At 48.0% G+C, this 14,705-nt stretch overlaps 1 protein-coding gene across 7 annotated transcripts in view; it reads left to right on the top strand.

Annotated features, from left to right (window-relative positions):
- LOC119977351 (serine/threonine-protein kinase Nek5-like) overlaps positions 1-14,705 on the top strand; it is a 79,751-nt gene that overhangs the window by 18,695 nt on the left and 46,351 nt on the right. For all 7 annotated transcript variants that reach the window (XM_038818158.1, XM_038818157.1, XM_038818160.1 and 4 more), the window contains 3 exons: positions 137-207; positions 4,025-4,111; positions 5,329-5,383. In XM_038818158.1, coding sequence (XP_038674086.1) covers positions 137-207; positions 4,025-4,111; positions 5,329-5,383 — 213 coding nt within the window. The remainder of the gene's footprint in view (positions 1-136; positions 208-4,024; positions 4,112-5,328; positions 5,384-14,705) is intronic.

Raw genomic sequence — 14,705 nt, 5'->3', positions numbered from 1 at the left:
TAGATGTCTGTAGAATTTCAAATCAAGAATTAAACAATAGCTTTGAATATTGAAAGCATTAACAATAAGAGCTGTGGTTGTCATGGGAACTTAGGTTTAGCATTTTGAATAAAATAAAATATATTTTTTTCCATAGAACATTTTTCTTTGTAATAAAGGAGTGACTGTAAAACTTGGAGACTTTGGAATTGCACGCATGTTGAACAAGTAAGTTTCCATTAACTGTTGTAGCGCTGGCTTTAAAAACTCTGTTTTTGTTATGCAAAGATAAAATGGGTGCAGTATTTACTGTACTGTTACGAGTTTGGAAAGTTAGGATTATTGCTTGAAGCAAAAAAGATTAAGATGACTAATTTTTTCACGATTTTCAGGATTATGTGATGTTTTGATTTATGAATATATTTCCCTGTGGTGATTGGATCAATAGCAGAGGTTAATGGGGTGAAGAGGGGGGCATTTAGCTCAGTTGGCTGGTTCGTGATGCAGAGTAAGTCATTACCACCTGAGATTATTCTTAATCTTTATTGTCACAAGTAGGGTTACATTAACACTGCAATGAAGTTATTGTGTTAAATGCCCAGCCTTCTCATCCTTGCTCTCCCTCACACCTCTGCCTGAAGGCCGGCGATCCTCAGGTTAAATCACCACCAGTCAGCACTCCCCCTCAAAGATATTATGGTGGCTTTACTTTTGCTTACGAGCAGCGGTTATCATTGGCCAAAAAGTTCAAAGGTGAGATGAGAAATATTTTCGCTCAGAGTTGTCAGGATCTAGAACATGACTTGAAAAGGTGGCAGGAGCTGATTCTGTAAATTAGTCTACAAGCACCCTATTTTCATTTCCATTTTAGTTAATACTTTCTCCCTTTAAGTCTGGTGTAACTATCAGAATGAATTGGTAGAATGTCATATCCATCAACGTCCACAGTGCCCACCTCTCCTCCCCCCCACCCCCCAACTGAGGTGTGTTCAGATGTGGGGCAGGTGTTTGAATGGGCAGCAGGTTGTGGAGAGGGGATCCTGCAGCCTTTTTGACCCCCTCCCCCGCTTCCTCCAATCAAGCTCCAGATGGGGTGGATGGAATTGAGGCACTTACATAGTCACTTGGGGTCACTTAAAGATTTCATCCTGCCAGCGGTGAGTAGGGACTCACCGACTGGAGAAACCACCCAGCAAACCCTTTTGAATTGGCTAGTGGCCTACCTGGCTGGCGTGAGACTCAGCAACAAGAAGAGGGAGCCACGCAGGAAGACACCCCAAGCCCTTGCAGACAACCACCGTCCCCCCAAACCTTGTTGCGGCCAGCAACCTCCTCCTTGTGACCCCTGTCTGAGAATCCATGGCCAATCCTTCCTGCAGGCCGGAGTGTAATACTGACAGTGGCCACTGCTCCTGGTGGCACTGCCAATTCTGGAGCTGCCAGTTTCCGAGTGGTTATCGGCTCTCAGGGATAGGATTTCGACCTTACTGGAGCCTTACTTGAGTTGGAAGACAGATGCAATCCAGGGAAGTTTCTGATTACTTCAGAATAGCATATTGCTCCCTGGAGAGAAGTGACATGAATTATTACCAGTTCTCCAACCAGTGGGCAATAACCTTGTCGCATTCATTAAATTCTACTCACGGTCTGTAGGACAGGGATTCAATTTTGCACGTTTAAACAAGTGGCTCATAATAGGCTCTTTATGCATCATAATTTTTAATAACAAGAAAATGTTGCTGAGCTACAGACCATCATTTTTATTTGTTGCCTAGCTACATTTTAGGATATTCTGTGGCAAACTCCAGTAATCTGTACTCTTAGTGCCTAATGTTCTAATTTTAATTTGTCACTATATTACCAAATGAAACCATTGCTAGAAAATTAATTGTATAAAATCATCATGCACAATTTCAGCAAACTTTGAAAAACTGTAATATGGGCAGCACGGTAGCATGGTGGTTAGCATAAATGCTTCACAGCTACAGGGTCCCAGGTTCGATTCCCGGCTGGGTCACTGTCTGTGTGGAGTCTGCACGTCCTCCCCGTGTGTGCGTGGGTTTCTCCGGGTGCTCCGGTTTCCTCCCACAGTCCAAAGATGTGCGGGTTAGGTGGATTGGCCATGCTAAATTGCCCGTAGTGTCCTAAAAAGTAAGGTTAAGGGGGGGTGGTTGTTGGGTTACGGGTATAGGGTGGATACGTGGGTTTGAGTAGGGTGATCATTGTTCGGCACAACATCGAGGGCCGAAGGGCCTGTTCTGTGCTGTACTGTTCTATTCTATTCTATTGGGCTAGATTTTACAGAGGCCAGTCATAGAATCTCAACTGCACAAGATTTCCCACCCCCTTTCCTGACACCAGCCTGTGCTTCCCACATGGCACGAGCCTCCACTCTCAGCCTATCTAGGGCTTGTTAGCAGGACCTTTAAATGTAGCTCCCAAACCCAGACCGACAGTTTAAAATAAACCAGCTTGACCTTTCACTCTGTGCCCTCTGGAATTATTACCCTATCCCATCAGCTCCAAATATTAAATTCCGCCTTAAATCTCAGCAATATTTCATTGTTTCCTCACTCGGGTTTCCAATGAAGTTTGACATGATTGACATAACTGTACAGTGGGCACATTCTGAAGAGCTTACTCATTGAAAATGAAGAAAACTTGCATCAGAAGAAGTAAAAAATTCAGATTCTGCCTTTCATTATTCTTCCAGCAACATTGGACCAGATGGATCTCAAATTATTTCATGTCCTTCTCAGGAGAGTAACAATGAAGTGTGTAAATCTGAGCCAGCTAACAGCTTGTCATCATTCAAAGCTATGGGGTGGGATTCTCAATCCCTCCAGACCCGTTTACTCGGCCAGTGTGCCACCGCCTGCAGCGGGATCCTCTGTCCTGGCAGCCAGCCAATGGGGTTTCCCGTTGTGGTCACCCCCACGCCGTCGGGAGTTCCGCGGACATGAGTGCCAGCGAAAGGAGGATCCCACCGACGGAGAATCCTGCCTGTTGTATTTTTTTCAATCCGTTAAATTGCTAACTACTTTCACATCAGGTTTTACTCTTTTTTTTTTTTAAATAATTTTTATTGAAAGAGTTTTTCCATACAAACATTTACCCCTACTAATTTTTAAATTATTTACAACACAATCCCTCTAGGCAAATGTCCCTCCCTCGCCCGCCCTCTCGCGCGCACCAGTCCTCCCCCCCCCCCCCAGGCAACCTTAACAAACAAGGCAGCCTACAGTTTCAGACATGAGCAGCGAGCAGACTTGCCCGCGTTATAGTCGTGCATGTCCCCCCACGACCCTTGCTGCCCCCCCCTCCCCTCCCCCCCCTCCCTCCCCCCTCCCTCCCCCCCCTCCCTCCCCCCTCCCTCCCCCCCCCCCCCTCCCCCCCCCCCTCCCTCCCCCCCCCACCCCCTCCCTCCCCCCCCCCCCCCCCTCCCTCCCCCCCCCCCCCCCACCCCCCACCCCCCCCCCCCCCCCCCCCCGGGTTGCTGCTGCCACGACCCCGAACGTCTATCTCTGATCTAAAAAGTCAAGGAAAGGTTGCCACCGCCTGGTGAATCCCTGTACCGACCCTCTCAGGGCAAATTTGATCCTTTCTAGCTGAATATAGCTAGCCATATCGTTAATCCAAGTTTCAACGCTTGGAGGCCTCGCGTCCTTCCATTGAATTAATATCCTTCGTCGAGCCACTAGGGACGCAAAGGCCAGTATTCCGGCCTCCCTAGCCTCCTGTACCCCCGGTTCTACCCCGACCCCAAAGATCGCAAGCCCCCATCCTGGTTTGACCCTGGACCCCACCACCTTCGACACCGTCCTTGCCACCCCCTTCCAGAACCCTTCCAGCACCGGACATGCCCAGAACATATGCACATGGTTCGCTGGGCTTCCCAGACATCTGAAGGTTTTACTCTTAAGAGACATGTGATTTTATGTTAAAATACAAACTGGAGTGCAAAATAATTTGAAAAAATGGCAAGTAGTTTATTTTGAGTCATAATATTTTTAAAATTTTAGTTTTCTTTTCTATTCTCTTCAAGTACCATGGAGCTGGCACAGACGCGAATAGGCACACCGTACTATTTATCCCCTGAGATATGTGCGAATCGACCATACAATAACAAAACGTAAGTGTAAACGGTGTTGTCAACAACAACTTGCATTTATATCGTGCTCTGTAACAAAAACTGAATTTTGTTTCCTTACTCATTCGTTTAAACCCAGTCACTCAAGGTTTTAAAAATGTTTAGATAGCTGTGCAATATTGGACGTTTCATCAATTATAGTCTGGAGGGAGAAGTAATGCAAACTTAACCAATGTTGTCTTATTGTCCATGGCTGACATTTAAATGTTAGCAGTCCTATTTCAAAAGCAGAAAAAGGGAATTTAGGTTAAAATCCTGTAAATATGGAAATTACTTGCATGGTGCCATCCACCTCCAACTGTGTTGAGGCTTCACTCATTCGGACAGACAGGAAACGTACGGCCAGTGGGGTCTCTGGTGATAGCTCTGACAGCATCCATGACACCTCACACCAGAGGCGTCCTGAGGTACAGTCCCAAGCATTAGCTGCTCGGAATAGACACTTGAAATTCTCTACTCAGCTCACTTGGCTTTGCCACCTGCCTGCTCATTCTGTTAAAAGCCTCCTACAAAAGCCTTCTTTTCAACTGTACCGTAACTTCTCAATCCTAGCCATTCTATTTCTGTTTCCGTTCCTCAAGCTTAGTGTTGAATTATCCACCATGTTGAAAGGTGATTTTCCACATAAAGATCATCTATATAAATGGACATTCTGACCTGGAAGATTTTTTGAGGATGAGAACTTTTGATACAAAAACAAGGGAAGTACCAAAACAGATCTGTAAAGGCAATGAGGCATTTGAGTCTTCTACTTCTGTTATTAACTGTTTGATTCGTCTTGCAGCATGTATAAATTGTATATTTTAATATAAGCTGCAAAAATTAGAGGGCATTGTTTAGTGCATAGGCAGGAGTTGTAATACTAGGGTGCAAAGATGATCCTTTGCCATTGTAAATTTACCTCGTCTGTTTGATTTAATGGCAAACCATATTTAAATGGAATATGTGTCAGAAGGGGAGACAATTTTAACGTTATGCGGATCAATTAATTCACCCAGTTTCAAAATTAATACCATAAAAGGAGTATATCAGTCAAGCTGTGTGAAAATCTTTGTAATAATTGATAACTATGCTCAAATATGTAAGAGGAAGCACAATATAATCACAATTATTTATGCCTCAGTATTATCTTTTATATATATATATAATATAAACTGTTGCCTTGATGTACATGTAATTATTTTTGATTTTTTTTTTAGTGATATTTGGTCTCTTGGATGTGTCCTGTATGAGTTAGCCACTCTGAATCATCCAGTAAGTACATTAATTATCAAACCTAACTTAAGAGCAAAAACAGAAAATACTGGACAATCTCAGCAGGTCTGATAGCATCCATGGAGAGAGAAATGAGTTAATGTTTCGAGTCTGGGTGACTCTTTGTCAAAGCTTTGTCTTTGTCCAGTATTTTCTGTTTTTGTTTCAGATTCCACCATTCGCATTAATTTGCTTTTAACTTAAGAGCAGCTTAGTGCACCAGGAAACTAAAATATATCATACATTCGAGAATAAGTGTATTGAGATATGCAAATATGTTCGATGTATATGTAGATGCTCATCAGTGATGCTCTCCGATTTCTGGCAAGATAGCTACTTCAAATAGTTTCACTTTACCCAGATAGTAAAAGTTAAGTACAATTGGACAACCACTGACATTAGGAGCACGATTATTTGCAGGTATTCAGCACGGTACAAGTTTATATGTATCAGGGTGAATTTCTGCGTAAGTTCTCTGTTTTTTCTCCATAACTTAGGAAAAGTTGTGTAAACCTTGAAAGATAGGGTAAATTATTTAGGCAAATGAACTGGGGAACCCTACAAATATTCAGCCCACATTGTACCATGCATGGTATAGATTGATGCTCCAGATTTTGGCTTAAACCAGAATGCTTTTTTCTTCCACTCATCTGATCTTGGTGAACCATCTCCAATGTGTGCTTTGACTTGAAACAAAATGGCTGTCTCTACCCTAATTAGACCATGGGGCTGGTTTAGCTCAGTTGACTGGATAGCTGGCCCGTGATGCAGAGCGAGGCCAGCCGTGCGGGTTCAATTCCCGTGCCAGCTGAAGTTATTCTTGAAGGCCCCACCTTCTCAACCATGCCCCTCACCTGAGGTGTGGTGATCCTCAGGTTAAATCACCACTTTTGCTATTTTGAAGTCTCAAAATAGCCAAACACCACCCCATCAGTCTACACTCAATTTTCAGCAAATTGATGGAAGATGTTGTCGACAGTGCAATTAAACAACACTTACAGAGCAGTTACCTGTTCAATGAAGCTCACTATAATTTCCGCCAGGACCATTGAACTCAAGGCTTTATTCCAGCTTTAGTGTGAAATGGGCAGAGAGAGCTAAATTATAATATGAGGGCAATATGAGGGTGATTGCTGTTAATATCAAGGTGGCATTTGAGCAAATGTAGCATCGTGGATCCCCTGTAAAATTGAAGTCAATGGGAATTACAGGGGGGACTCTCCACTAGTTGGACCTAGCCCCAGCACAAAAGTAGATGGTCGAGATGTTGGAAGGCCACCTGAGGGTCCACAGTGGCAACCTGTGTGTGGAGTCAAAAGGCATAGGTGAGGTATTAAATTAGTATTTTGCATCTGTGTTCACTTTGGAGAAGGACAAATAAGATATAGAAAGCATGGTGGGGGACTGTGATCTAATTGAACAGATTGGCATTGAGAGGAGGGAGGAGGTAGTATTGTAGTGGTATTGTCACTGGACTAGTGATCCAGAGACCCAGAATCATGCTCTGACAACCTGGATTCGAATCCAGCCATGGCAGATGGTACAATTTGAATTCAATAAAAAAATCAGGAAGTAAAAGTCTGAAGGTAACCATGAAAGCATCGTCATTGTCGTAAAAACTTATCTGGTTCATTAATGTCCTTTAGGGAAGGAAATCTGTTGTCCTTACCTGGTCTGGCCTACATGTAACTTCAGATCCACAGCAATGTGCTTGATTCTTAAAAATGCCCAGGGCAATAAATGTTGACCCAGCCAACAATGCCCGCATCCCATGAACAAATAATAAAAGGTATTAGTGGTTCTACTGGGTTTTAAAGTGGATGAATCCCCAGGCTCAGTTGGGATGTACCCTAGGCTGCTGTGTGAGGCAAGAGAGGAGACTGCAGGAGCTCTGACGTTTTAAAATCCTTCTGTGAGAGAACTGAAGGACAGCTAATGTGGTACCATATTCAAGAAGGAAAGTAGGGAAAAATTAGAAAATTACAGGCCAGTGAGTCTAACATCAGTTGTAGGGAAATGATTGCAAAAACCTCTGAGGGACAGAATTAATCCCCACTTCGAGAGTCAAGGACCAATCAAGTATGGTCAGCATGCTTTGTCAAGAGGAAATCATGTCTGACAAATGAGATTGAAGTTTTCAAGAGGGTGATTAGGCCTGTAGTTGAGGGAAATGCAGTTAATGTAGTCTGCATGGACTTCAGGAAGGCTTTTGATAAGGTCCTGCATGGGAGACTGATCAAGAAGGTATGAAACTATGTGATGCACAATCAATAGCACGAAAGACTCAGATTGGTACAACTGTGGCTTTATTACAGTCAGCTGCGTGGCCTCCTACTGCAGCTGGCGAAATGGCTGATCAGGAGGAGGTCACGCATATTTATACAGCTCCTTGTGGGCGGAGCTAGCCGGCAGGGGCTACCGGCGAACCTGTAGTGCAGGTCCTACCGTACATCCCCTAATACAAGTGCACAGTGGTTCACCACATTCACCCCCTGTTATAAATGAGTCCGACGGGGGTGGCGTGGAACTATATACAGATTTACAAATAATTTACAGTGGGGAGGTGAAAAAAAATGTCAGTTTTGGTAGTCCAGTGCCCGTCAAAGGTTAAGTCGGTCCGGTGGTTTGACGGTTCGTTGGGAGCGACGTAACGATGGCGGCGATGTCGGTGCTGACGGTGCTGGCTTCACCGACGTCGGTGCTGGCGGTGTTGGTGCTGACCAGTAGTCGGATGACTCCGGGAGCGTGCCGAAATCTTCCTCGTCCTCTAGCGTGGGCAGGGGAAGAAGGGATGGACCTGGTGGGGCAAATGTTGGGAGCGCCGGGGGAGTGGAGGGTGGTGCGTGGGTCCCGTTCTCCCTCTCTACTTGCCCGGTTCCCCGGGGGTTGTAGCTGGTCGTCCTGCTGGAGGCGATACCCCTGCTGAGCAGGAACTGACGCAGCTCATCGCTCATAAATGAGGATCCCCTGTCACTGTGGATGTAGTCGGGGAAACCGAACAGAGCGAAGATGGTGTTGAGGGCATTGATGACTGTGGCAGACGTCATATCGGGACATGGGATGGCGAAGGGGAACCTGGAGAATTAATCGACCACACTGAGGATATATGTGTTGCGGTTGGTGGAGGGGAGGGGCCCTTTGAAATCCACGCTGAGGCGTTCAAAGGGGCGGGACGCTTTCACCAGGTGCACGCGGTCCGGCCGGTAGAAGTGCGGCTTGCACTCCGCACAGGCCTGGCAGTCTCTGATGATTGTCCGTACGTCCTCGATGGAGTAGGGCATATTGCGGGCTTTGATGAGGTGGTACAATCGAGTGACCCCCGGGTGACAAAGGCTGTCGTGCAGGGCCCGGAGTTGGTCTACTTGTGCGCTGGCACATGTACCTCGGGAGAGGGCGTCTGGGGGCTCATTGAGCTTGCCGGGGCGATACAAAATCGTGTAATTATAGGTGGAGAGCTCGATTCTCCACCGCAAGATTTTATCATTTTTGATCTTGCCCCGCTGCGTGTTGTTGAACATGAAAGCTACCGACCATTGGTCAGTGAGGAGAGTGAATCTGCTGCCGGCCAGGTAATGCCTCCAATGCCACAGCTTCAACGATAGCCTGGGCCTCTTTTTCAGTGGATGAGTGCCGAATTTCAGAGGCATGAAGGGTGCGGGAAAAGAATGCCACGGGTCTGCCTGCCTGGTTTAGAGAGGTGGCGAGGGCGACGTCTGAAGCGTCGCTTTCTACTTGAAAGGGCAGTGTCTCATCTACTGCGTGCATCCCGGCCTTGGCTATGTCTGCCCTAATATGGGCGAATGCATGTTGTGCCTCGGCCGTGAGGGGAAATTGGGTGGACTGTATGAGTGGGCGGGCCTTGTCCGCGTAGTTTGGGATCCACTGGGCGTAGTAGGAGAAGAACCCAAGGCAGCGTTTGAGGGCCTTGGGGCAGTGGGGGAGGGGAACTCCATGAGGGGGCGCATGCGGTCGGGATCAGGCCCCAGGAGTCCGTTTTGGACTACATAGCTGAGGATGGCTAGACGGGTCGTGTGGAACACATACTTCTCCTTGTTGTATGTAAGATTGAGGAGAGTGGCAGTGCGGAGTAATTTAGGTTGGCGTCGTGGTCCTGCTGGTCATGGCCGCAGATGGTGACGTTGTCCAGGTATGGAAATGTGGCCCACAGACCGTACCGGTCGACCATTCGGTCCATCTCCCTTTGGAAGACCGAGACCCCGTTAGTGACGCCGAAGGGAACCCTAAGAAAGTGATAGAGCCGACCGTCCGCCTCGAAGGCAGTGTATGGACTGTCCGATTTACAAATGGGGAGCTGGTGGTAGGTGGATTTCAGGTCAATTGTTGAGAAGACCCGGTACTGTGCAATGTGATTGACCATATCAGATATGCGTGGGAGGGGGTACGCGTCGAGCTGCATGTACCGATTGATGGTCTGACTGCAGTCCATGACCATTCTGTGTTTCTCCCCAGATTTAACCACTACCACTTGGGCTCTCCAGGGGCTATTGCTGGCCTCGATAATACCTTCCCGAAGCAGCCGCTGGACCTCGGACCTGTTGAAGGTCCTGTCCTGGGTGCTGTACCATCTGCTCCTGGTGGTGACGGGCTTGCAATCCACAGTTGGTTGGCAAAGAGGGAGGGGGGGTCAACCTTGAGGGTCGTAAGGCTGCAAATGGTGAGTGGAGGTAGGGGCCCGCCAAATTTGAGGGTGAGGCTCTGGAGATTACACTGAAAATCCAGACCCAGCAATAGTGCAAGGTAGAGGTTGGGGAGGACGTAGAGGCGGAAACCGCTGAATTCTACGCCCTGGACAGTGAGATTGACCACACAGAACCCTCAGATCGTGACAGAATGGGATCCGGAGGCCAGGGAGATCCGTTGGTTGGCGGGGTGGACTGCAAGGGAGCAGCGCCTTACCGTGTCTGGGTGAATGAAGCTTTCGGTGCTCCCGGAGTCCAGCAGGCAAGAGGTCGCGTGGCCGTTGATTTTCACTGTTGTCGAAGCGGTGGCCAGGTTGTGAGGACGGGACTGGTCCAGTGTCATCGAGGCGAGCTGCGGGTGGTCGTCCGAGGATTCAGATGGGGAGCGTCGGCGACCCGGATCCAGCGTTCCAGTCCCGTGGGGGAGACAAAATGGTGGCGCCCGGAGGACCTGTTGGGAACAAGATGGCGGCGTCCATGGAGCACACGTTGTGGGGGCGGGGCAAGATGGCGGCGACCATGGAGCGCACGTTGTGGGGGCGGGGCAAGATGGCGGCACCCACGGGCCGCACGTGGACCTGGGGGGAGAAGATGGCGGCGCCCACTGTTCGCACGTGGCCCGGGGAGGAGAAGATGGTGGCGCCATTGTGCGTTCGGCTGGGGGGAGGGGGCGATTGCGGGCACGATATTTACTGCAGGATTTGCAAGTGGCGGTGCGGGCTGGGCAGCGTTGGCGGGGGTGCTTCTGCTGGCCGCAGAAGTAGCAGCGGGGACCCCCAGGGTGCGTGTCGTGGCGGGCGGCGCAGGCTTATTGATTAGTAGGGGCCCCACCCGGGGCGTCGTTTGCGGGTTCCAGGAGGGGCAGGAGGGGTGGGCCATGCGGCCAGTGGGGTAGGCTTGGACGTTTCGAGATGCGACCGTCATGGAGAGCGCTAAAGGTTTCGTCTCCGTTAGGTCGAGCGTGGCCCCTTCCAGCAGTTGTTGCCGGATGTGGTCCGACGCAATCCCCGTTACGAATGCGTCACGCATGAGGAGATTGGAATGTTCAGTGGCTGTGACGGCCTGACAGTCACAGTCCCGTACGAGTGGGATAAGAGCCCGCCAGAAGTCTTCGATCGACTCACCAGGTAGTTGTACGCGAGTGGCGAGTATATGCCTTGCGAAGAGTGTGTTTGACTTCTGAGCGTTGTTCTCTTTTAGGAGTGTCATTGCTTCCAAGTAACTTGGGGCGTCCTGGATCAACGGGAACACGCTGGAGCTCAACCTGGAGTATAGAACTTGGATCTTCTGAGCCTCCGTCGGCGTGGGGGTCGCAGCGTTGTTGTAGGCCTGAAAACAAGCCAGCCAGTGATTAAAGTCCTTTCTGGCATCTGGCGAGTGCGGATCCAGCTGCAGGCGATCTGGTTTGATCCTGATGTCGATAATGTAGAAAAATCTGACTGTAATAAATTGATGCACGATCAACTGCACAAAAGACTCAGATCGGTACAACTGTGGCTTTATTACAGTCAGATGCGTGGCCTCCTACTGCAGCTGGTGAAATGGCTGATCAGGAGGAGGTCACGCATATTTATACGGCTCCTTGTGGGCGGAGCTAGCCGGCAGGGGCTACCGGTGAACCTGTAGTGCAGGTCCTACCGTACATCCCCTAATACAGGTGCACAGTGGTTCGCCACACTATGGGATCCAGGGCAATTCAGAAAATTGGATGCAAACTTGACTTCGTGTCAGGAGGCAGAGGGTGTTGGTTGAAGGTTATTTTTGTGACTGGAAGCCTGTGAGTAGTGGTTTACTGCAGGAATCGGTGCTGGATCCCTTGCTGTTTTTAGTAATGATCTGGGTGGGAATGTGGGTGGTATGATCAGTAATTTCGCAGATGACACAAAAATTAGTGGTGTGGTAGATAAGTAAAGTCACCATAGCCCCGGATGACCATAGACTGCTTTGCCCTTTGAGGGGAGCGCTGACCGATGGCAATTTAACCTGAGGATCACCACATCTCTGGCGTGGGGAAAGCTTGAGAAGGCGAGACCTTCAGGAATAACTTCAGTCGGTATAGGAATTGAACCCTCACTGTTGGTCTTGCTTTGCATTACAAACCAGCTTCCCAGCCAACTGAGCTAAACTGGCCCCACACTGGTTGTGTGGTAAATAGTGAGGAGGCCAGCTTTAGATTTCAGAGAGAAATAGACAAGCTGGTCAGATGGATAGAACAGTGGCAAATGGAATTCAACCCTAAAACGTGTGAGGTGATATATTTTGGGAGGACTAACAAGGCATGGGAATACACAATGATCAGTAGGATGCTAGGAAATATAGAGGACCAGAGCGTCCTTGAGGAAATGTCCATAGGTCCCTGAAGACAGCAGGACAGGTGGATAAGGTGGTTAAGAAGGCAAATGGTATACTTGCCTTTTTAGCCGAGGCATAGAATTTAAGAGCAGAGAGATTATGATGGAGCTGAATAAAATTCTTGTCAGGTCACAGCTAGAGTACTGTGTGCAGTTCTGGTCGCCACACTATGGGAAGGATGTGATTTCACTAGCAAGGGTGCAGAGGAGATTGAGCAGGATGTTACCTGGGGTGGAATGTTTCAGCTATGCTGGTTAGACTGTGGTTGGTCTCTTTAGAGCAGAGAAGGCTGAGGTGGGACCCTATTGAGGTGTACAGAATTATGAAGGACATAATGGAGTAGATAGGAAGAAACATTTCCCCTTAGTGGAGGGGTCAGTAACCAGGGGGCATAGATTTAAGGTACTGGGCAGGAGATTTAGAGGGGATTTCAAGACCCCCGTGTCTGCGGGGGTTTCCTCCGGGTGCTCCGGATTCCTCGCACAAGCCCTGAAAGACGTGCTTGTTAGGTGAATTGGACATTCTGAATTATCCCTCGGTGTACCCGAACAGGCGCCGGAGTGTGGTGACTAGAGGATTTTCACAGTAACTTCATTGCAATGTTAATGTAAGCCTTCTTGTGACACTAATAAAGATTATTTTTATTAAAAGAAAAACTTTTTCACCCAGAGGGTGGTGGGAACATGGAACTCACTGACTGAAGGGGTGGTAGTAGCGGGAACCCTCACAACATTTAAGAAGCATTTAATTGAGCATTTGAAACTCCATAGCACACAAGGCTAGGGGCCAAGTGCTGGAAAATGGGATTGGGATCGATAGATGTTTGATGGCTGGCACAGACATGATGGGCTGAAGGGTCTCTTTCTGTGCTATAAAACTCTAAAACGCTATGACTCCACCTCAGCCCAAGGATATCATTGCAAGTGTTCCTCAGTGCAGTGACCTGGGCCCAACCGTTTTGAGTTGCTTTATCAATGAATTCCTTCCAATATAAAGTCAGAAGTGTGGATGTCCGCTGATGATTTCATGGTGTTCATCCGTTTGAATCTCCTCAATGCTGAAGCAATCATACATACTAGTATACAACAAGACCGGGACAGCATCCAAGCTTGGGCTGATCAGTGGCAAGTAACATTTGTGGTGCCAGCTAAGCAAATAAAATTTAACCACTTTTCTTTGACTTTGAATAACATAACCATTGCTGAACACTCCACCATCATCACACTGGGGTGGGGGGGCACCATTGACCAGAAGCTTAATTGTTTCAGCTCTATAAATAATGTGGTTACAAGAGCAGGCCAAAGGCTGGGTATGCTGTGTGACTCACTTTCTGACTACCCAAAATCTTTCTGCCACCTACAAGGTACAAGCAGGAGTGCGATGGAATACGTTCCACTTGGCTGAATGAGTGCAGCACCAGCAACACTCGATGTTAGACACCATGCTGGGCAAAGAAACCCGCTTGGACAACTCTCCTTAACCACCAGCACCTTAAACATTCACTCCCTCCACCTCTAGTGCAGCATTATGTACCATCTGCAAGATGTACTACAGCAATTCATCTCGACTTCTTCAAAAGCACCCCCCAGGCCAGCAATCATTGGCTCCTAGAAGGACAAAGGGCTTCAGGAGTAGGGGAACAGCTCCACCTACAAACCTCCCAAATTACAGACCATCCTGATTTGGAAATACTTGCCGTTCTTTCACCATTGCTGGATCAAAATCCTGGAATTCTATATGTGACAGTTCTGTGGGAGTGCGTTTACCACATGAACTGCAGCGATTCAAGTAGATAGCCCACCACCACCTTCTCCAGGGTAATTAGGAATGGGGAAATTATGCTGGTCTTGTCACTGACATCTTTAAACCCAGAAACAAATAAAACAAAACCCAAGGATGCTGACTTTACCCACATCCTGTGAATGAATTAAATAAGCCAAATATTGATCTCACAGCTCTTAGATCAAATTATGTACTGGTGTGGTGGTATGATTTGCATAGCTGTCTGCCATTGGTGCAGAACACCGGCTTACCATTGGCCCTGGTCGGTCATGTGCCTCTCGACCGATTGGTTGAGACCAGTCATGTGACGGCTCTCCGATTGGTCGAGAGGCTGAATTAACCACGCCTCCATACCGAGGTATAGTCAGAACGCCCGGCGGTTGTCCATTTACTGTAGTCGACCGCAGGGCTAAGTTCTAGCTTATTAAAGCCTAACTTTTGTACAGCAACTCGTCTCGCGTTCAATTGATGGCTCATCAACTGGAAAA

The sequence above is a fragment of the Scyliorhinus canicula genome, chromosome 14 (genome assembly GCF_902713615.1).
Source record: "Scyliorhinus canicula chromosome 14, sScyCan1.1, whole genome shotgun sequence".
NCBI lineage: Eukaryota > Metazoa > Chordata > Chondrichthyes > Carcharhiniformes > Scyliorhinidae > Scyliorhinus > Scyliorhinus canicula.
The sequence above is the reverse complement of the archived record's forward strand: the minus strand, read 5'-3'. Positions and strand labels throughout refer to the sequence as shown.